Source organism: Gloeophyllum trabeum, assembly GCF_000344685.1.
Source record: "Gloeophyllum trabeum ATCC 11539 unplaced genomic scaffold GLOTRscaffold_00008, whole genome shotgun sequence".
NCBI classification, from domain to species: Eukaryota; Fungi; Basidiomycota; class Agaricomycetes; order Gloeophyllales; family Gloeophyllaceae; genus Gloeophyllum; species Gloeophyllum trabeum.
Window position 1 is genome coordinate 318,026 of NW_006920417.1, and position 20,793 is coordinate 338,818.

Genomic DNA, 20,793 nt, shown 5'->3' on the forward strand with positions numbered 1-20,793 from the left:
GAGATCTGGATGACGCGCGTCTTCAGTTATCGAAACAGTGCCGGACAAGACGCACTTACATGTTGGGAGTAACAGACATGCAAGAAAGACAGAGATAGAATAACAGAAAGATAGTCTTTGACGCTGAGTGGGTGATGCGATGGTACGTTATTATGAATGGGTAGGCTCTGGCTCGCGCCGTCTTCCATTCCGGTGTCTCCGCGTGCATCAAATAACAATCGCGCCTCGTTACCGTCCCGGAGCTCCAGTGACTCTCTTCCATAGTCGGGCTGATGATGTTTGCTTCTTCTTCGCCAGAGACACCAGGTCAGCGCTGTAGCCAGCTTGATGCCTTCCGCCCAGGCCAGCTGTCCTAGAGTGAAGCTCGGTACCGGGGGTTCATAGTGTTCTGCAGCAAGGCGTTCTCTTCTGTCCTTGTCCTTCTCTAGCCAGACCCATAGGAAGATGAAGCCGCCCTAAGACATACAGCGCACGATATTCATAGACATGGTCACCTGGAATTCGTACGTGTATTCCTGGCAGTTTACTCACGAATGTAAATACCCCCTTTACCGTTCTCTCCGACGGCCTCGACACTAGTCTCACGGCGCTATATGGACCTTTCATAAGCAGAAGAGGCGAGATGGCCGAAAATGAGACCCAGCAGACGGTTCATGCAATTCGTGGAGGCGCAGCTCATTAGCGCCCAGCGCTGTCGCCAGCACAGCTTTGCAACCCGGATCAATCGTCGAATCTGGCGATCTCACAAAATCTGGTGACGTCGCCAGTCTGCCTCTCGCCTGTAGACGCAAAGCACGATAGCATGGACACAATACAAGATACAGCATGTCTACAGATATACTCTCCCAAATCTTCCGCGCCATTGAGGGTCGCCCTCATTTTATGCCTCTTTGCCGTTCGCTCCATTGGCATGCCCGTTGGCCTCAGTTGGCAAGCCCCTGGATTTCCTGTAAACAGCGTTTCGACGACCCTTTACTGCCTCCCGCAGTCGGTCCAAGATTGGGACCGTCTGCTCCCAGGACAGACATGCATCCGTCACCGACTGGCCGTACGTGAGACCGGCAGGGCCCGAAGGAGGAATGTCTTGCCGGCCTTCCACAAGGTTGGATTCGAGCATGACCCCCATGATCATGTTGGCCGTGTCGCCACCAGACTCTACTTGGCGGGCCTATGATGCGTTATCAAAATTATGTCAAGGGATGAAGGGTACATTTCAACTCACGATGTCCTCAGCGGCGTCAGCCTGCTTCCGATGTTGTTTCTGGCTGTTGCCGTGACTACAGTCAACCTACAAGAGCGGGGAATCAGCAACGTTTGTAACCAGCCTAGAAGACCCTACTTGCCATGATTTTCTGAGGCAAACCAGCTTTCGCCAGCTTCTCGCCGCAATCGCGAACGTATTCCGCAGCGTAGTTCGGCCCCTTGGATCCACCTCGGAGGATGACATGAACGTCCGGGTTACCCTGAAAGGAGTGAATGAGCTTTCGTTGATGGCCTTCTAACCCTTGACATACCTCGGTCTCGACAATACTGCTCAGGCCCTCCTTGCCCACACTCAGGAAGACGTGTCCGCTCCGAGCAGCCCGGCAAGCGTCGACGGCAATCCCCACCGAGCCATCCGTCGAATTCTTGAAGCCCGTGGGCATACTCAGCGCGCTCGTCAATTCCCGGTGCACCTGACTCTCAGTTGTGCGCGCCCCGATCGCACCCCAGCTGACCAGATCTGCGGTGTACTGCGGGCTAATGGTATCCAGGAATTCGCAACCGGCGGGAAGGCCGAGTTTCGCGATATCGAGGAGCAGCGAACGGGCAAGACGGAGACCCTTGTTGATGCGGAAGGATCCGTTCATGTCGGGGTCGTTGATAAGACCCTTCCACCCGACGGTCGTGCGGGGCTTCTCAAAGTAGACACGCATGACAATATGCAAGTCTTCCTTCGCTTTCTCCGCATAGGCACGCAGCTTGTGGGCATATTCGATAGCAGCGTCGACATTGTTCACCGAGCAAGGCCTTCTCCACCATTAGCCTCGGATGAGTAGGGTCGGGCTATTTGAGACTCACCCTACTACAACCATCAGCCGATCATCATCGCCTCTCAGGACAGCTTCAGTCGCTCTGCGTCCCTCGAGTACGGTCTCCGCGGCGGAGAGCGTCCTGTCCCGATCGGGATGTTAGACAGCACGATCGACGGGCGTGGCTGGAGAGAACTCACAATGGGAGGTCTTCCTGCAGAATCTGCGGGGGTATCAACGGTCTAATCAATTTGACCCGCCTGTTCTCAAGGCCTTGCAAAGCATCCTTCAGAGTAATCCCGTTCGACACTGCGAACCAATGATTGGCGTCTCGTAACGTTGAAGAGAGGAACGAATCTTACTTTTGGTTTATCAAAGGAAGGGACTCCGCTCGACTCAGAGCGTCTATGGAGGAGGAGTGTAGTGGGGGGTATGATAGAGGCGTAAAATGTGCAAGTCCGATGGAGTCATGGCCATGATCGTAGTCTGGAAAGAGCCGACCACGTGCACGTGCATCGCATTTTCGGCCTTCGCGGACGTCTGTGACAGTCCACTATTAATATTGTGCCGCCGTTTTCTAAGTCCTGTCACTGCTTGGCTGCTGTTCGACGCTGTCTGCCCTCACGACTTTCAATCACAGAAACTCCTTCAGCAAGGCTCTCTGACTTTACCCCAAGATGGATTTCTCGCAATTTAACTCTGCCGAGCAGGCGCACATGAGCCGTATCATCGAGAAGAAGCAGGTACGTGGAGTTCTTGCAGCTTCACTGGCGTTCACGTCTCAAGGCAACTCTTCGGCCGAATGCAGATGCAGGATTTTATGCGGATGTACTCGAAACTGGTGGACAGATGTTTCAACGCGTGCTGTAATGACTTCACCAGCAAGGCATTGTCATCAAAAGAGGTGCGCAGTTCTCTCACCCGAGCGATTTGCGAGGTTGTTGACACTAATCCGTCCCTTTCGCAGGAGCAATGTGTCCTGAACTGCACGGACAAGTTCCTAAAACACTCGGAGCGGGTAGGAGCGCGATTCGCGGAGCAGAATGCAGGTCAGTAGCCGTAGCCTAGATGTTGTGGAAATTCTCATTCCTTCAATTCAGATATGATGAACGGGCAGCAATAATCGCAATTGTCAGTGCCTGTGACCTAGCCATACTTGTACTATCACCCTTAATCACATCCCGCAACTCTCTGCTCCATAATCTGGATACCGTGGTCTGAGCCTTCGCCAGTGGTGTCCCTAGGTATGTTAGTGGAACTGATGATACGTCCGTTACCCGGAATATCGGGATTTGGTGTCAGCCGTTGTTCTGGGACTGTTACCTCGGCCATCGCTCGTCCCCTTCGAGGAACCTCCTCGGTGTTGTCCATTCACTCTCGTCCTCCGTCTTGGCCCAGCACTGTAACATCATGATGTCCTCGGTGAGGTGTAATAGATGACTTTATGCATTTGGATTCTTACTGCTTTTTGTGACGATGGATTGATGTTATTTGAGTCGAGGAGTGCTCCCGCATCGTTCATAGCGTATCCAGCGGTTGAAATACCGAGTAACTTTCGACGTCGGCCATGTCTCGCCAGTCAAATGTTACCGAGTCAAGGCCTCCCGCTTCATATGCATGCCTTGGCGTAAATCTGTGCGTACAGTCAGTTGCGCACGTAGATACCTGTATACGTAGTGGAAACCCCCATAGTTATGAGGAGGTTTCCAAGACTTCAGGATAAGTATGCCCTCTATTAATACCAATGGCTATAAGCCGGGCGATTAGGCAGCCGGGCACATCGTTTTGTGGGTGGGTATGTGAGGGACGTCGCTGTCATTCCATTGAGAACGATCAGTATGAAAGCAGTCAGCAAAACTATATCCAGTGCGAGCGATGGACTCGTATGGAAAGAAAGATTTGGGCACGGGCGGGGGGACAGTATTGAGTCACAACTGCACGTGATGTGACATGTCGCGCAGTCATTAGAGCTGGCGCCTCCGAGTCCTTACGTGTCTTACAGCGCGTCCATCAAGATGGCACCCACGAACGGAGAAAGGTCGGATACCTCAGAACCGCCCGAAGCAGGGACACAACCAAAGAGACTGAAGATTACCGCCTGGAACGGATGGGAAGTCCTTCAGAAATGCGATGCCACCAAGACCGCGAAGAAATGGACGCGTCCAAGGGCGAGTGGGAAGCTGGCGCGTCTCCCTTCTCTACCGTTGGACATATTATTTGAGGTATGCGCCCCTCTCCATAACCGCTGTGACGCGTTATTGAGCGAGGCTGCTAGATTTTCGGACATTTACCGCCCTTGGACGTCCTGCATCTGGCGAGGACTACGAAAGCGCTCCGACGCATCCTCATGCACCGGTCCTCAGTCGGGATCTGGAGGGCTGCTCTCAGGACTGTAGAAGGTCTCCCAGACTGCCCTTCCGATATGTCAGAACCAGCCTATGTCAATCTCGTCTTCGATACGCATTGCCACGTACGTCTGCGCGGTTCGACGATAGTCTCGAGCCAGAGAGCTAAGTACATTCTATTAACACCTAGGAATGTCTTCGCAAGAACGTCCGGAACCCCGACTACAGACTGCGAGTGCGGTATTGCTCCGGATGCGCTAGGAGATGGTAGGTTAAACATGACAAGCGGCACGCATCAGCTCATACGTTTGCATTCAGCCTGGAAAACATCGAAGACGTTGAGATGGAGGAAGTGTTCTTTGACTGTCTCGTCTTGTCCGATTGGAACTGTAGTAAGTCAAAATTCTATGCGACCCTCGCCAAAATGATTAATTCAGGTAGCTTATGACGAGGACATCATGTATCACAAGGCCAGCGCGGAGAGAATCAGGAAGGAATACTATGCGCTCCCCGAAGACAAACGAGCCGAATACGTCGAACGTAGACAAAGCGAGGTCATAAAGATTACCGAGGTGAGGACGTATCACAGCGTGAGGTATGCGATATTGACAGTGTACCTTCTAGCACGCTGAACTCTGCGATGACTGGGAAGCCGATGTGTTCGAGAAACGGTTGGCTGAGAACGACCTGATCAGAGCCGACAGAAAACGGGCGTGAGTGCTACACCCCCACCCGGTCTTCACCCGGCTCACTTGAGCTCCAAGCATAATCGAACGCCTCACTGCCTTGGGGTGGGGTGAGGAGATAGAGAAACTCCCGACGCGCTACGACAATCGTTACCCCAATGTCATCCCGCTGAAAGACCACCCAAAGGTCCGAGAGGCCAAACCCTTGACGGCTCGCGGTGAGTCCGCACCGCCAGCACGGCGGGCTGCTGTCTGACAATCTCTTTGTACAGTATGGCAGAATATCAAAGACACCATGATAGAATACATGGAGCAGATGAAGGAGCACCGGCTCCGAGTCCAGCAGGCCACGTACGTGCGGGAAAATAAGGAGCAGGCCATGAAGATGTACCGTATCTGGAGGGAAACCTTGCCAGCATCGGAGCTGGAGCTCGGCATCCCTTCTGTGCTCGATTTTTGCCACTTCAAGCCTATCCGGGATCTATGGGAGGACACCAATGAGGTAAAAGAAGATATCGAGTTCTGGGCTCAAATAGCGGACCGGGGGCGAATGACCAAGTTCGTGGAGGACTGGCGGAACAAGGCCAAGGACGAGCTGCTCCCCAAGTTAATGGGCGGGATACCGTTCAGGTGCACGCAAGCGCAGCTCGAGCTCGCCGTGGCTGTCTTCCGGTGCACCGAGGTGCCACACGTTCACTTCAAAAAGCAATACCACTGCAACATGGCGGCCAAGGGCTCAGGCTGGCCAAAGGAGGACGAGCAGGATCGGATTTGGTATCCGCAAATGCTCCACCACAAGTGCAACACGGTTACGGGCGTGGGGCTGAGGGAGCTGCCCGCGGTGAAGGACGACCCGCTTCTGGTGCTCGGGGACGGGGAGTACGGGTATACCTGTGGCGCGAAGCGACAGACCTGGTCTTGCAAGAAATTGGTGTTCGATGAGAAGGCCTCGAAGGTCGTTGTCAATATACTGGTGGCCTGCGGTATGGATCCCCGGACGACCACGGTCGCTGAGCTTGACAAGGAGGACCCGAGGTTGGTATGCCTCAAGTGCACCTACGGCCACAGGTGTGACGGAGAAAGACGGGTGCAGGTCCGATGTTGGAGGAACATGGTAAGTCTAGTCAACGTTTGGGCGTTCTTGTGATTGTTGATGGTATTTTGGCCAGGTTGCGCACTGCTTGAAGAAGCACTGGGGTGACTTGCGCATCCAGTACGAGCGGCTCACCGACGAGGACGTAAAGAAGGCGAAGGACATCGAGGCGGGGTACTACTCCAAGCCCATTAGCCCTTACGAGAAGATGAACCCGGTATGGCAATGTGACTTCTGCCGAGACACGACCCAGGAGACGGACAGATGCACGTTGCAAGACATCAAGCAACACATGAAGACCAGGTGGGTGGAACACTGCACTGCAAGTTCCAACGATATATTGAGCTTTTTGCAGCCATAGCCTCTCGTATCCTGTGCAGGACCTGCACTATTGCCGTGCCCTGGATGCCCCTCCTGACGAGCCCACGACGATTTCTATGGTACCCGGACCATCGACCGTGGTGCCCTTCCCAATGACCATTGAACAGTGGGATAGGTTGCCCTATGAATCTGGTCTTCTGCCGTGATCACGATGGGGTTGAGACAACCTCAGGGGAACTAACAGTAGGAGGCACTGTATACTTACTATATACTTACTACGCTACTGCAAATTTATGTGGAGAGATTTTAGGCTTATTCTTATTGAACATGGATTAATGTAAAGAGCAGCAGCGGTCACCGGCGTGGTGAGATACTCGCGCTAATTATAGCTCTCGATCGAGGTGAGGCGGGCCGCCCCTACGCGCCCCAATTGTGGACAATAACGGGTGCCTCTGCAATTCATCAGCTATTCTGCGCCGCACAACCCGCCATTGTATCTCAACGCTGCCGGCATCGCAGCTCCTCTCTGACACCTGCACAAGGCAAGCTTTGCGTCCTCTGATTGTTGCCTTTTCCTGTATATAAGCTCGCTGTGCGGGCGCCCTTGTTTAACTTTACAATTCTTGGCCTACCGCCTGAGGCGCGCCCTCTTTACGCTCTTTCATTACTCTCGTTTTTAAAATGCACTTCTTGTCTTTCACTTTCTTGTCGCTCCTTGCGCTTGCTTACGCCCGCCCCATCGCACGTCTCCAGCCCGGCGCTGACACGATCGCACAATCCACCATTTCCGCACGACAGTCCAACTCAACCTCGAACCCCAAATATGTCGTAGCCCACCACATGGTTGGGAACACCTTCCCGTACACCGCGGACAACTGGTCTGCCGACATCGCCCTTGCCCACTCGGCGGGCATAGACGGCTTCGCCCTCAATGTAGGCTCGGACGAATGGCAGCCCCAGAGGGTAGCGGATGCGTATACTGCAGCGCAGAAGTTTGGTCCGGACTTTAAGTTGTTCCTGTCCTTCGATATGAGGTACGTTGCCACTCCCTCCCCTTCGACCCTAGTCCTCACACCTCCATCAAGCGCATTACCTTGCACCACCGCAGATAACGCCAATACGCTCCGGACATATATCACGACGTACTCGTCCCACCCTAACCAGCTCAAATACGACGGCAAAGTCTTCGCATCGACGTTCGCCGGGGAGTCTTGCAAGTTCGGGCAGGGCTCCGTGGCGCAGGGCTGGTCCTCGCAGTTCACCCAGCACCCGGACCTGACTGGCGCGAACGCGGTATACTTCGCCCCGAGCTTCTTCGTCGACCCGAGTACATTCGGGACGTTCAACGGCGTCATGGACGGGGACTTCAACGTATGTACCTGTCTAACCTTTGTCGCATTCTGCTAAGACTGAACGAAACCGAATATTGCAGTTCAACTCGGGCTGGCCAATCACCCTCACGACGGCCTCGGCGCAGAGCGTCGTTTCTGGCCTGGGCGCGACTCTCCAGTCCCTGTCGCAGACGGTCACAAACGCCCTCGCCAAGTTCATCGGGTCCACCGATACCGACACGCAGCACATCGACGCCCTGGCTGCCATGCCAAGTAACGGCGGCAAGCGCGCGTACATGGCCGCCGTCTCGCCCTGGTTCTTCACGCACTACAGCCCGCAGACGTTCAACAAAAACGTAGGCATCTCTCTCCTATCCCCCCAGTGCTCGAGCTAATTAGCGTCCATTTATACAGTTCATCTACCTCGCCGACTCGCACCTCTACCCAACACGCTGGGCGAACCTCGTCGCGGCGCGCGACAAGATCGACCTCGTCGAGGTCGTGACGTGGAACGACTACGGCGAGAGCCACTACATCGGCCCGATCGAGGGCGCGCAGCCGAACAGCCAGGCGTGGGTCGACGGGCTCAACCACACCGGCTGGCTGGACATGACGTCCTACTTTGCTACGGCGTACAAGACGGGGAGCTACCCCGCGATCACGAAGGACAAGATTTATCTGTGGTCGCGGACGCACCCGCGCGACGCGGACGCTAATGACCCTGTCGGGAAGCCGTCCAATTTCGAGCTCGTGCGTGATGTCCTGTTCTTTGATCCTGTGACTGCGATCTCTAATCGTGGACGATAGACCCAGGACCAGCTCTGGGCAGTCGTGATGACCACCGCGCCCGCCACCGTAACGCTCAGCACGTCCGCCACCAGCTCGCAGACGTTCAACGTCCCGGCTGGGTTGTCGAAGCTGTCGATGCCCATCACGGCCGGCGGGACGATGAAGGGCGTGATCTCCCGGAACGGCCAGGACGTGGTGACGCTCCAGCCTGACGGGTTCCAGTTCAACGGGAGCCCGGCGTCGTACAACTATAATGCCTTTGTCGCTTTCTCGCAGTAGATTAGGTGGGGTGGCCATATTTTCTTGGTTTGACAGGGCAGGCACCGGTTGCCTGGCCGTTGCTCTCGTATTTATTCAATATTCTATGATGTTGTTGTATCCATAGCTTTCTTGTTGTATTTGTATGATCTTGGTTAACATCAATGTATCTGTAGTGAAAGAGTGGTAGCAAGCATTATGCCCAGAGAGGCACTTGGCTCTTATCAATCATTACTCGAGGGTGATATGTTGGTGGTATGTGGTATACAATAGGATACTGGGTATCTACTACAGGGGGCACAGACTCAGGTAAGGATTTCAATAGTCAATCTAAGCAATGTGTGCAGCGAACTCGAAGAGAGGAACCGCAATCCGTTGGTATATCACTCCCGACTGGAAACTGTGATAACCACGCAGCACTAAATTTCCAGCAATGCCTCCTCTCCATCATCCAGGCCGTCGTGGTCGGAAATGAACCCATAGCCGTCATCAGGATCGCTCTCTTCATCGGAATCGACTGCGTCTTCGTCCTCGCCATACCACTCCGGGTTGCTCTGCAGCACGTTCCGTATGGATGTTATCATCAGCTCGGCGCTTTCCTTGTCAAGGGACTTGACGATGGGGTGGAGGCCGGTTTCCAGCAGGTAGCGCACCCACGCGCGCCCTATGGGGCGGTCGTTCCGGGGTATCCACAGGCAGGACTGCAGCTTGAACCAAGTAACGCCGCCTATCGTATCATGGTCAGCAGGGGCTCGTCACCGGTAGGTCTGCGATGGATAGCTTACTTGTCATAGTGCAGGTGGATAATGTCGGGCAGGCGAGGCCGAAGCCACCGACAATGACTGCCTCGATATCCAGGAGTGCCATGGCGAGGCTGATGTCTTCTCCGATGTCGTCGTCTGACACGAGCTTGAGGGACTCGAGCTTGGTAAAGTCTTTCAAGAACGGGGACAATGTACACAAGAATATCTGAGAGAATGATATCAGCCATGCCCTCAGCCCTGCAACGCGACCCGCAGACACGCACCGTGCGAGACGAAGGATTGTCAGGCCCTGTGCGCGCCCAAGAATTGCGTATATCCAGAGTCTCGAGCTCAGGGAGATACTTGGAGATCAACGTGAGATGATCAACGTCCCAGTCTTGCACGAGCAAACTGAAACTCGTCACGGTAGCCGTAGACTGCTGCATCGCTATGAGGGCAGACTCGAGCTGCGAGTGGGTGGGCTGCGAGACCAAGTTCACCTCGTTCGTCCTTGAGCCCGGGATAACAAGCGGCACGAGCTGACTGGGGCCGATGAATTTCTCGGCGTTGGGTAAGAGGATGGGAGACAGAGTTGCGGGGTTGCACTGGAAGGAGAAGAAGACGCTGCGGAGGGTAGGGTGGTGGGCCATGAAAGTCAGCAGTTCTGGTAGGGTTGGAAGAAAGGACTGGAATCGGCGAAGCCTGGGCCATCTGCATTTAGCTAGGATGTGGACGAAGTCCTGCGTGGTCACTATGATTTCTAGCGCGAGCACGTCCGGTAGAGACAGGAATGCCGCTTCAACCACCCCGTACGAATCACCAAGACCGGAGTCTCTGCTTCGACTAGATCTGGTGTGTCTTTTCAGTTGATGAACGGAATGCGAAGGTTAAGGACACACCGGAATCGTATTGACACAGTCCTTACCTCGCGTGCGGCAGAAGGGTTGGCTGCAAGAGTCTCGCAGCATTTCACCATGCGTGCCGGGGTAGTCATAAACACATCGCGATACAAAGCCCTGTGTGCAAAGGCATGCAGGCCCTTCGCGACGCGACATAACCGGGCCACATCGCGAGGACGAGCATAGTCCAAGATGTAGTCGACGAGGTCTCCAGGCAGGTTGAGAAGCTTAGAGTGCAGTTTGTCTTCAGACCCAACGAAGGGTCCCGTTATTCCAGCCGTGGCCATGCCAAGCAGAGCGGTGGCAGAATGCAACACGTCCGACAGCTTGTCCGACTCGATCGAAGGTGACACTGGTCACGGTACCCACGTGACGCCATGTGTGAGCGCGTTCTGAGGAAAGAAAATAATGCAGAGCCTCCTTTCTGCTCTTACCTTCGTGTCCTCTGCCTTTATACCCGGCAAGATGTCTGGAAACACCTCAATCGTAGAAGAAGGGGCGTCTGAAGACATTCAGATGAAGAGATACGACTTGGCCGAACACATGAAGGAAAAAGCTGCTCGCAATGAGCGTGTACCCAATCCCTACATCCCGCCGACTTCCGGATGCCCCATAAATCGGCTCCCTCCGGAACTGCTGGCCTACATATTTACCGTTGGCGCGAGGATGGAGGCTGAAGAGAACTCTGCGGATTGGCAAATGGATGACGACTATGTCGACTCCGACTACGACTCTGCTTCCGATTCGGAGGATTCAGATGAGGAGGAGGAGGGAGGACCAGAGTTTCAGGTGCTAGTCTCACATGTGTGCAGACGTTGGCGGGAAGTAGCATTGGAGACGCCGAACCTATGGACATCGATCGATTTTACGGAAGGCCCGCCGTTCGAGAAATCCAGAGCTTGGGTGGAGCGGTCGAAAGGTGCACCGCTCGATATTGCTATCGACTGCCAGGAGTCTATTCGACCAGCCTCTCCATTGCCTGGGGAGGAACATGATTATTCGACAGATGAAGACGAGTACAAATCCATGACACTCGAAGATCTGTCCACCGCGCTTTCCATCATCATCCCACATGTGGAACACTGGAGATCTTTTGAACTTATGGTTCACGACTACAAATTCATGTACCTGACCCTCTCGGAGCTATCAAAATGCCCCTCCGCACCCATGCTGGAAGGGATGCAGCTATATCACTACGACGACTGGGACGAAGTCACCGATCATATGACCTTCAACCCCAAGGATTGCGCGACGCCCTTCGTTCTGTTCAATAATAATGCCCCCAAATTGCACACCGTGGCTCTGTGGGGCGTTCACTTGAGATGGTCTGATACGACCTTCCTGTCGGGCCTGGTAGACCTGGAACTGGCATATCACACGCACGACGTCCGTCCCAGCTTAGAGGACTGGGCACGTATGCTGACCGAGTCCCCTGAGCTCAAGATCCTGACATTAAGCGCGTCGGGACCGAAGGGCGAGCTATCCGACTGGGTCGACGACGACGGAAGACACATCCATTCCATCACCCTACCCTCCCTCACCGACCTTGTCCTCGCGTTCCACCCGACGCCATATGTCTGCGGCATCATGAAAATGCTCACCGTTCCCAATCTCAGACACCTCACGCTCGACTTCGACACCATGGACGGTGACCAGACACCCCTCATCAGCCAGCTAGTCGAACCGCGTCCCGGAGAGAAGAAATCGTTGCTCAACAACCTCCTGCAGCTCAAGATCGGCGGCCTCGTCTGCGAACGCCCGGTCATGAACGACTTGCTCGGCGCGCTCACCAACCTCCGCGTGCTGAACATCAACGTCGACCACACCGACCCCGTCCTGTTCGAGAAGCTCGGGCACCCCATCGCGGTCAATGAGGAGAATCCGAGGGACACGCCGCTCCTCTTCGATTCAGCGGCTGCGTCTAATACACCCATGTATTGCCCGCTGCTCGACACCATCACCACTACCGGCGTAGATGGGGAGCAGATGCGCGCTTTCATCGAGGCGCGAAGGAAAGCGGGCGTTCCCATCAAGCGAGTGTGTATGAACGAGGTCGACCCGGTGAACGACTCCGACGAAGAGTGGATCACGTCCAATGTGGAGGCCTTCGAGTTGTTCGAGGGGTCGGACGATGAGACCATGTCTGTGATCGAACTTGGCGAGGACATGGAACCCGGTGATCTGGATGAGTTCGACATAGGTATAGACTAGTTTTTGTGGATATATCCGTCTGCGCAACAATGCGAGCACGCTATGCGTCGAAGGGTCGATGCTGCAACAGAGGTCCGGGGGCATGGGAGCAGAAAGCTATAAGCTATAGAGATATAATAGCACAATCTAGTATACAACAGTTGCATGCTGAACATCCGATACACTAGTATCAAAACATTACAGACGTTTCAATCATGATGCATGAGTCCGATGTCCAATCGATTAACATGCGGGATACTCTAAAACCCGACTCCCAAGGCGGGTGAAACGTCGCTCACTGCTCCAGCTGCCCCCTGCAAGGCTCTTCAGCCACGCCGATGACAACGTCTGGGAACTCCTCGTCATCCCAGTCTCCGCCCGTGCTACTTCGCTCCTTCCCCTTAGCAGTCGAGGAACTAGCGTGTGAACGGTGAGGTGAAGGCATTTGGATGAGGACTGATACCTGCACTTGGGATGTTTGTGCGGTGGGATTTGGGCTAGCAGGCTCCACACCTGTGGGTGATCGGGGTGAGGCAGGTTGGGTAGGGGAACTTGGCGCGGGGAACGTAGCTGCCGACGAATTTCGACGAAGGAACGGTCGGAGAGCTCTATTAAACACAGCAGCTGATCGTGTCGGGGAGATTTCATTATTATTAGGAACATCAGATGGGGCGGAGTCGGGCGGTAGCGGCGAAACGTTCGATAAAGACCTCGCCGCTACTGGCTAAGAACGCACAACGTACAATGATCAGCCATTCAAGAAAATCCTTCGAAGACAACAAGGAACTTACCTTCATGTCATCCCATGTCCACCCCGAGGGTGCAACAGACACATCCCACATAACTGGCTTCTCTCCGATATTTCGCTTACGGTAATCCGTCTGCGGTCCAGTGAATAAGATGCCCGCGGCAATAGCCTCTTCCATGCTCCGTCGAAAACGACGGCGCAGGATAAACGAGCGCAGCACTATCGCGCATGACACAAACAATAGAAGGAACAGAGTCGCGAGGAATGTGAATCTGAGTGAAGTATGACTGAATTGCTCAAAACTGGCATCGAGGCACGTACAGATACAAGGAAGAAGAGGTGTCGCTGCGCCCCCCATCCCCACCGGTTGCATCAGTGGTAGTTGGAACACTGGAGGTTGTCCCACTGGCGGTAATGGACACAGAGGATGATGCAACGGACGAGAGCGCCGTAGTTGTAGACATTTTGTCGGTTCAGCCAGAATTGTTTGGTAACCACGCCGTCCCAAGCACCACTGCAGCGCTGGTAAGCTGTGGAAGCTGGCTACCGAGGATGCTGCCAGCAGACGGTACAAGGAGAAGAAGGATCTGTCCAATGGCTTACCGCAGGCCATCCAGCTTGTTCCGCTGCCGCGGCAAACCGCGGAGGTCTAAAATTATATTATACCATAGCCCCCTGACTATACTTGGCTCAATGGGAATGCAGTCATGATACCTCCCACAGAACAGCGCGACGGTGGCAGTTACGACGCGTTTCATTGCATTAGTTCCAATATTACTACTGCTACGAACGATGCACAAAGAAGAGTCGTTGAAGGGCCAATCGTGAAATGGTTCAAACGTGATAACAAGTCCCAACGTGAAGAAGGAATGTGGGGGAGCGGCACAACGACGCAAAATGGCACAGCAAAATTATAAGATAGTCGGATATACGGACGAACACTCGCTATGAGCTGAGGTCCAGGAATCCCTCCTGCTCGTAGAGCGGAAGGTAGGTGTTCAGGTGAATGACAGCTAGCTTTCCCAGTCTTTCCCCAAGATGTCGCACTTCGGTCGCCAGAGGCTCCAAACCGGCCCCGGAGAGCACCGTCTCTGGCACGGTATCACCCGCTTTCTGAGTCCGGTTCGCATTCGGCCGCTGGAATGGCAAGCCCGCCTGCGCGATGACGACGTCCATCACGGCGTTACGCACCCGGTCACGCAGAAGTTCGCCCAGTCGAGAGTCAGGCTTCAGATTGGAGTCGGCCCACCGCTCAGCGAGCCGTAGCAGGTGCTCGTCGGGGGCGCTGGGCGATGAGCCCGGGTTCCGCGCGGCTGTCGCACGCATGGCAACCTGCAGGATGACGTCCCGCATGCACGAGTGCCATTTCACCCAGTCCGCGTCCTGCCCCTCGACGGCGCGCTCCTTGCCTTTCGCACCGGAAGACGCGGAAGGCTTCCCCCTGTCGTGCCATTCGCGCGAGAAGCAGTAGCCGATCCGATGGGGGCCGATGTCCCAGATTTCGCGCTTGATCTTCACAAGGTCAGCGTCATCGAGCTTTGCGGCCTTCGTCCGGGCTCCGCTATCTGAGTGCACCAATTGGCGGTACAGCATCAACAGCATATACAAGGCAGTAAGGTCCGCGGCGTCTTTGCTGAGAACGTGCAGGCGAGAGTGATCGAGGTAAAGCGTCTCGGGATATCCTGATATCGAGGCGGCGCTGGTACGAGGAGAAGGCAAGGTAGGGGTAACCGCGGATTCCGCCGTCGGGGATAACGGAGCAGGGACTGGCGGGACAAACACGATGTCTGTCAACGCCCTGAGAGTTAAGAAGTGGATTTGATCGCCTCTGCGTAGGTTGCGATAGTTCATACGCGCATGGATCTCGTGATTCATAAAGGAGTCGCGGGAAGTGACGAGGGCATGGTGGGCCGCCTGCAACCACTCGCGCGTGACGCGCACTGAGGATTCGCCGGAGCCTTGGCTTTCATGGAACGCTTTGAGCTCGTAACTGGCGGATGTCTGGATCAGGAAAGGTCGCAACGCTTGCAGCTGGTGGTTAGCTATGTCCTGCAAACGCATACAGTGAGTCAGTATATACGCTAATCATGCCATAGACGGAGGGGACTCACCAATTTCATGAGCTCCAATACTTCGAAGCACATACGAATAGCTTTCACCGCGTCCGCTTTAGTGCCGCCTCCGCCTGGAGCGCAGGACTGCGCGGCAGCGACCATCGCCTCCACGGCGCGGTCCCGCATGGGTGCGCAATGGCACTTTAGCAGGTCGCCTATAACTCGAAACAAACCAGACGGATCGAAAACGTTATGCTGCAACTCCTGCTCGATCAGATCCAGGTCGAAGACCTGTTTGAGACTCTCAATCTGGGACGGGTGCTGGCGGACATGAGTGGTGATAGAAGAGGTGACGTCGAGGCTATTTGGAGACCCAGAGTGGAGAGACGGCTGGATGACTGAAATGATGACTTCGAGGAGTTCGGCAAGAAGAGGACGGATTCGCGAGGGCATACGCATGGTAACGACGTCTTGCGCATGTATCCACACCAGCCAATTGGGAGAAGACGGAGGTAAAGGCAGGCCGTTGCATATACATACCCGCTCGTGCGGCCCACCCTCGAGGTCGAACGACACGCACGTGCAGCCGGTCTCCAGTTCTCGAAGGACCGCACGCCAATAGCTGTCGTACAGCTCTCGTTTCCGGCGACCGGAAGTGGGTCTAAACTGGAGACCAGGGTCAAACAGCAAGTCGTGTCCTATGGCGCAGATATAAATACGTCAGAACCGTGTCCATGGGGCGAGCGAATGAATAGAGCGACGGACTTAGCTGGGGATTGCGCAGGATAGCCTCGAGGTCCAGCTCTTTCAGCGTCTCTCTGGTAACTAAAGGGAAGGGAGACGGGACGTGCGGGGAATTTGGGTCTATTGTAAGATAGGAGAGGCGTGGTCTGGCGGTATCAGGAGACGGGGAGCACCCTCGACGCAACAAGGACCCTTTGGCTGGACCGGGGCTGGACGTAGGTGTGATGCCCATGTCTTGGATGTCGCCCATTCGTCTGCGTCGCGAAAACATACGCTGCGGTGTGGGGGGATTTCTCGCTGAAATACGTTTCCTCGCAGAACGCTTGGAGGGCGAAGCGGGCGGAGAGGTGCGGATCTCGAGGCGAGGGCGTTTTTGTCTCGAATGACCGTCGGTTTGCTGGTCCTCGTAATGAGGAACGGGTGGCGGGGGTGGGGAGGCGGACCACATCGATATTGGACTCTTACTTTCGTCGTACCACGTCTGACAGGCTGCTGCAGCAAGACCCATCCTCGGAGAGCCCGAGCAGGCGTCCACGAGCATGGGCTGCGACGTGGAGGGGTCTGAGGCGGACGAGGGCGACGCGGAGGGGTCCTGGGCCTGGCAGTCGTCGGCGGTCGCCTTGCGCTTGCGGGCGAAGGAGCTGAGGGGCTGGTGGGCGGCGAGGTCGTCCATGACGGCGGGGACGAGGGGGAGATTCAGGAGAAAAGGCGTCGGAGAGGCATAGGAGGGGATATGTATGAGGGGTCAGGTCAAACACATGGAAGCAGTGCATCCGTGCTAAGCTGGGGCATGGCACCGAGCGGCCACCTGGTTCGGCGTTGGAAGGACCAGATAGAGCAGGCTGCAACGCCGTATTATTACATACATTCTCGCTCTGATTTTCCCGTCATACATGCCACCTTCACATGTCCGTCGCAGTCCCCTCCGTCCTACCAACCGCCAACGCATGCGGTCCTCTGCACCTGCCCCATCGTTTTGCCGAGCTGACACCGCGGTAAAACTCACCTCGTACGCACCGGGTTTCATCGAACTTTCCCGTTCTGAAATGCGATAGCCGGCCTCCAAATCCCCGTTATGGAAGCTTCTATACTGCCCCTCGGGCGCACGACTAATTATTCTCGACTCCATCACGTCTGCCACAGCTGCTCTCCTGTCTCTCTATCTGTCGCCTGCGCGCCGCAGCGGGCGACACCAGACACAGGAGCCCATCTGCAACAGCTGCGCTCACGACGCACCATCAAGTGGTCTCCTCTCTCTCGCCTTCTATAAATGTGGCCCTTTACGGCCTCGTTTGATAACATCGGTATCAGTGCCACGGATATCGTAAGGAACCCACCACCCGTGGTCGTTTCTTGCCTGAACCTTCGCCCTTTCCGTCCGCAATCGCATCACATTGTAAATGACATACTCACGGCGTCTGGGTGCAGCGCCTCGAGGCTACCTGCTGTTTGCCGCTCTTGCCATTGGAGACGCATCCCTGCTCTTATCTCATCTTGTGCTCCATGACTATAAGACGAGGTCGGCTTCCTGGCCTCTCGAAGCGCCCCCTCCTGCCTAATCCACGCCGGTCGTCTGCCCAGTGCATGTTTTACTACAAAGTCCTTTGTCCTCCTGCGTACACTCTCGGAGCCTGGCCTGCCCCCTTCCCTTCTCTCCTGAGCGGCGCTGATCCTTCAGACAGCCCCGTTCATTCTCCGGCCACGACCTGCCATAAATGACCATCTTCTGTGAGTACCCGCCCCAAACCTGCCTGATATTCCGTTTCCGGTGCAGCTTTAGGACATTGTATATCATCGATAAAGATTCAATAGATCAGAGCGCTTCATGCGTTGAGCCGCTCGCTGAGATCCTGTTTCTTCGGAACTCACCCCACGCCTTATCCCAGGACATGTCATATAAGCAGACTAGCGCTACTCTCAGCAGGCACGTCATAGGACTCAAAAATGCCGCAGCATATTCACGAATAGCACTGTCGCACAGTAGGTGGGGACACTAGTGGCTGCAGGATTAAACTCAAAAGTGTATGGGCTTGCGTGTCCATTCTTGAAGTGCGTACACCTTCCCCGTCGGACGTACTCGGAGGCATCTCATGCAGAGTCGCGACTCTGCGCCCAGAAAATTCTCGTGTGGATCTCGGAGAGGCCAGGCTCGTATCTCACCCGAAATTAAACTTCTCACAATTGTCCCCTGCAAACAGCCATACAGACAGCAGCCGGAATTTTTCGAAACACAGATACGTCGTTCTCGCTGGTATGATAGGCGTGATGAACAAGTAGAATCCGTATTATTATCATAACTGGATCGTAACTACGCAACATCAACGAGTTTCTCGTCCTGCTTTGTCTCCTCTCCCTCGTCTGAGGTCGCCTTCTTTGTAGGTTTCCGGGCGTAGAACTCTGCGATGATCTTGGGGTTGATACGGTTAAGTTGCTCCTTCGGGAAGATCCGCAACAACGACCATGCAAGGTCCAAGGATTCAAAGATAGTTCTTGCCTCGTATTGACCTGAGAGACGAGGTTAGCAGACCACACTATGGGGCAATAGGCAGCTAATCACCTTGGCCGACGAACTGCCGCTCAAATTTGTCTAAGAATTCCAATGCCAACTTGTCTTCGGGTGACAGGGCTTCTTCACCAACCACAGCTTTCATGGCAGCGGCGTCACGTCCAATAGCATATTTGGCATACTGAGAGGCTACCCTCAACCATTGTCCGGTAAATACGGGCATTAGACTCACAAGCTGGTTGGAAACGTCTCCGTGGTCCTTTCTTGTTAGCTTCTCGCCAATGGCACTCTTCATGAGACGAGACAGAGACGGCAACACGTTGATCGGCGGGTAGATCTGCCTATTGTGCAGTTGACGATCGACGAATATCTGGCCCTCCGTGATATAACCCGTAAGATCCGGGATGGGGTGAGTTATGTCTGATCCCAATATCAGCACCGCTGTCCAGACACTAAACGATAAAGCTCACCATCATTGGGCATTGTAAGAATGGGAATCTGGGTGATGGAGCCGTTACGACCCTCTACTCGCCCGGCACGTTCATAGATGGTCGACAAATCCGTGTACATGTAACCAGGATAACCACGACGACCAGGTACCTCTTCACGCGCAGCGGACACCTGCAAAATGTGAGCATGTCGCAAGCACAGTTAGAGTTGCGGCACGCACTTCTCGCAAAGCGTCTGCGTACGAGGACATATCAGTTAAGATGACCAAAACGTGTTTCTCCAGTTGATATGCGTAGTACTCCGCAGTTGTGAGGGCGAGACGAGGCGTAATGATACGCTCGATCGTGGGATCATTGGCCAAGTTCAAGAACAGTGTTACGCGGTCCAGACTGCCGTTTTCTTCGAAATCCTGCTTGAAGAACCGAGCCGTCTCCATGTTAACACCCATAGCAGCGAAGACAATCGAGAAGTTCTCCTCGTGTCCGTCATGAACGTCCTTCGTAGGTCGCTTGACTAGACCTGCTTGCCGCACGATCTGAGCGGCAATCTGGAACATAGGAGTTAGCATAGAATAGACTCGGAGAGAATCCTTGCCATGCACCTCATTGTGCGGTAGACCGGCGGCCGAGAAGATAGGGATCTTCTGACCACGGGCGATGGAGTTCATGGTGTCAATCGTGGAAATACCTGTCTGAATCATTTCCTCCGGGTATATACGAGAGAATGGGTTGATGGGAGAACCTAGAGTAGCATTAGTACATCATCCCGATGAACACCATGCACGCATACCGTTAATATCGAGGTAGTCTTCCGCAAAGACTTTGGGACCCTGATCAATCGGTTTCCCTGAACCGTTGAATATCCGACCCAACATGTCCTCCGCCACGGGTAGCTTCATACTACTTCCCGTGAACTCAACGTGTGTTGCCTTCACGTCTACTCCCGAGGTCCCCTCGAACACCTGCACGATTGCCTTGTTTCCCTGCACTTCCAGCACTTGGCCACCGCGTCTCGATCCATCCGGGAGAGTAAGTGTAACGATCTCGTTATAGGCGGGGAACTGCGGAATGTTGTATAGCTGTTGTCCCTGATAGCAAGGGTAAGCTACTCACCTTGACATTATCCAGCACTACGAGTGGTCTGAAGTAGCCCCGATTAGCACGGCTAAGCGTACGTGATACTGAGGACGTACCCGTTGATCGCAGAGACAGTGCGGTAGTCTACGAGGCGGTATGGGGAAAGGTGAATGCATACAGTAACAGGATTTCTCACCAAGATGAGGTTGTACGCGGTATTCTCGGGTGACAGCTGCTGCATTCAGAGCAGCCATCTCACTGTCGCTCAGTCTTGCGTCCGCCATGCCGACACGGTGTGAAGGTTGAAGCTATAGAGAAATGGTGAAGACCAGCAAGGGCAGCAGACTCTGGCGGCGCACTGAGCCCTTGAGTCTGGCAGAATTACGATGATGTATGTAGTTGGCAGGGTAGATGGACTCCTATTCAAACGTTCCCACGCTTACAATCCTGCCTCTCCTGCTGATTGTAGCGGGAACGGTGTAGAGAATACATGCTAAATTACATTTTGATATCAAGCTGCTGCACTCACGATCCTCTAAGAATCCCCA

At 54.6% G+C, this 20,793-nt stretch overlaps 9 protein-coding genes across 9 annotated transcripts; 4 read left to right on the forward strand and 5 right to left on the reverse strand.

Annotated features, from left to right (window-relative positions):
• Nucleotides 1-880: 880 nt before the first annotated feature.
• Nucleotides 881-2,310, reverse strand: GLOTRDRAFT_42575 (3-deoxy-7-phosphoheptulonate synthase; the record flags this gene model as incomplete). The annotated part of the gene is made up of 6 exons (XM_007868429.1): nucleotides 881-1,168; nucleotides 1,223-1,288; nucleotides 1,335-1,463; nucleotides 1,515-2,010; nucleotides 2,062-2,154; nucleotides 2,213-2,310. Coding segments are annotated over 6 exons (1,170 nt in total), but the record flags the coding sequence as incomplete, so codon positions are not given.
• Nucleotides 2,311-2,573: 263 nt separating this feature from the next.
• On the forward strand, nucleotides 2,574-3,285 carry GLOTRDRAFT_139078 (uncharacterized protein). The gene is made up of 4 exons (XM_007868611.1): nucleotides 2,574-2,755; nucleotides 2,821-2,916; nucleotides 2,980-3,061; nucleotides 3,113-3,285. The coding sequence occupies exons 1-4, from the start codon at nucleotides 2,690-2,692 to the stop codon at nucleotides 3,133-3,135; spliced, it is 267 nt and encodes an 88-aa protein (XP_007866802.1). The 5' UTR covers nucleotides 2,574-2,689; the 3' UTR covers nucleotides 3,136-3,285.
• A 742-nt stretch (nucleotides 3,286-4,027) lies between these two features.
• GLOTRDRAFT_139079 (uncharacterized protein) lies at nucleotides 4,028-6,667 on the forward strand (the record flags this gene model as incomplete). The annotated part of the gene is made up of 10 exons (XM_007868612.1): nucleotides 4,028-4,234; nucleotides 4,288-4,482; nucleotides 4,548-4,624; nucleotides 4,676-4,749; nucleotides 4,799-4,929; nucleotides 4,982-5,070; nucleotides 5,122-5,261; nucleotides 5,316-6,157; nucleotides 6,213-6,439; nucleotides 6,492-6,667. The coding sequence occupies 10 exons, from the start codon at nucleotides 4,028-4,030 to the stop codon at nucleotides 6,661-6,663; spliced, it is 2,154 nt and encodes a 717-aa protein (XP_007866803.1). The 3' UTR covers nucleotides 6,664-6,667.
• Nucleotides 6,668-7,039: 372 nt separating this feature from the next.
• Nucleotides 7,040-8,856, forward strand: GLOTRDRAFT_77049 (glycoside hydrolase; the record flags this gene model as incomplete). Its single annotated transcript, XM_007868613.1, has 6 exons — nucleotides 7,040-7,491; nucleotides 7,543-7,828; nucleotides 7,890-7,966; nucleotides 8,063-8,144; nucleotides 8,203-8,538; nucleotides 8,596-8,856. Exons 1-6 carry the CDS (start codon nucleotides 7,139-7,141, stop codon nucleotides 8,854-8,856), a joined length of 1,395 nt encoding a protein of 464 aa, XP_007866804.1. The 5' UTR covers nucleotides 7,040-7,138.
• A 344-nt stretch (nucleotides 8,857-9,200) lies between these two features.
• Nucleotides 9,201-10,764, reverse strand: GLOTRDRAFT_121636 (uncharacterized protein; the record flags this gene model as incomplete). Its single annotated transcript, XM_007868614.1, has 4 exons — nucleotides 9,201-9,562; nucleotides 9,621-9,804; nucleotides 9,863-10,427; nucleotides 10,478-10,764. 4 exons carry the CDS (start codon nucleotides 10,762-10,764, stop codon nucleotides 9,255-9,257), a joined length of 1,344 nt encoding a protein of 447 aa, XP_007866805.1. The 3' UTR covers nucleotides 9,201-9,254.
• A 256-nt stretch (nucleotides 10,765-11,020) lies between these two features.
• On the forward strand, nucleotides 11,021-12,688 carry GLOTRDRAFT_43416 (uncharacterized protein; the record flags this gene model as incomplete). The annotated part of the gene is made up of 1 exon (XM_007868484.1): nucleotides 11,021-12,688. The coding sequence occupies one exon, from the start codon at nucleotides 11,021-11,023 to the stop codon at nucleotides 12,686-12,688; it is 1,668 nt and encodes a 555-aa protein (XP_007866675.1).
• Nucleotides 12,689-12,962: 274 nt separating this feature from the next.
• GLOTRDRAFT_129866 (uncharacterized protein) lies at nucleotides 12,963-13,879 on the reverse strand (the record flags this gene model as incomplete). The annotated part of the gene is made up of 3 exons (XM_007868615.1): nucleotides 12,963-13,391; nucleotides 13,459-13,687; nucleotides 13,737-13,879. 3 exons carry the CDS (start codon nucleotides 13,877-13,879, stop codon nucleotides 12,963-12,965), a joined length of 801 nt encoding a protein of 266 aa, XP_007866806.1.
• A 264-nt stretch (nucleotides 13,880-14,143) lies between these two features.
• GLOTRDRAFT_111295 (Tcp11-domain-containing protein) lies at nucleotides 14,144-17,058 on the reverse strand. The gene is made up of 3 exons (XM_007868616.1): nucleotides 16,235-17,058; nucleotides 15,527-16,167; nucleotides 14,144-15,464 (listed from the first exon to the last, which is right to left on the reverse strand). The coding sequence occupies exons 1-3, from the start codon at nucleotides 16,884-16,886 to the stop codon at nucleotides 14,361-14,363; spliced, it is 2,397 nt and encodes a 798-aa protein (XP_007866807.1). The 5' UTR covers nucleotides 16,887-17,058; the 3' UTR covers nucleotides 14,144-14,360.
• A 1,344-nt stretch (nucleotides 17,059-18,402) lies between these two features.
• On the reverse strand, nucleotides 18,403-20,653 carry GLOTRDRAFT_61634 (V-type ATPase). The gene is made up of 10 exons (XM_007868617.1): nucleotides 20,442-20,653; nucleotides 20,362-20,389; nucleotides 20,282-20,309; nucleotides 19,959-20,229; nucleotides 19,771-19,910; nucleotides 19,390-19,716; nucleotides 19,190-19,340; nucleotides 18,952-19,139; nucleotides 18,771-18,900; nucleotides 18,403-18,718 (listed from the first exon to the last, which is right to left on the reverse strand). The coding sequence occupies exons 1-10, from the start codon at nucleotides 20,527-20,529 to the stop codon at nucleotides 18,522-18,524; spliced, it is 1,548 nt and encodes a 515-aa protein (XP_007866808.1). The 5' UTR covers nucleotides 20,530-20,653; the 3' UTR covers nucleotides 18,403-18,521.
• Nucleotides 20,654-20,793: the final 140 nt, after the last annotated feature.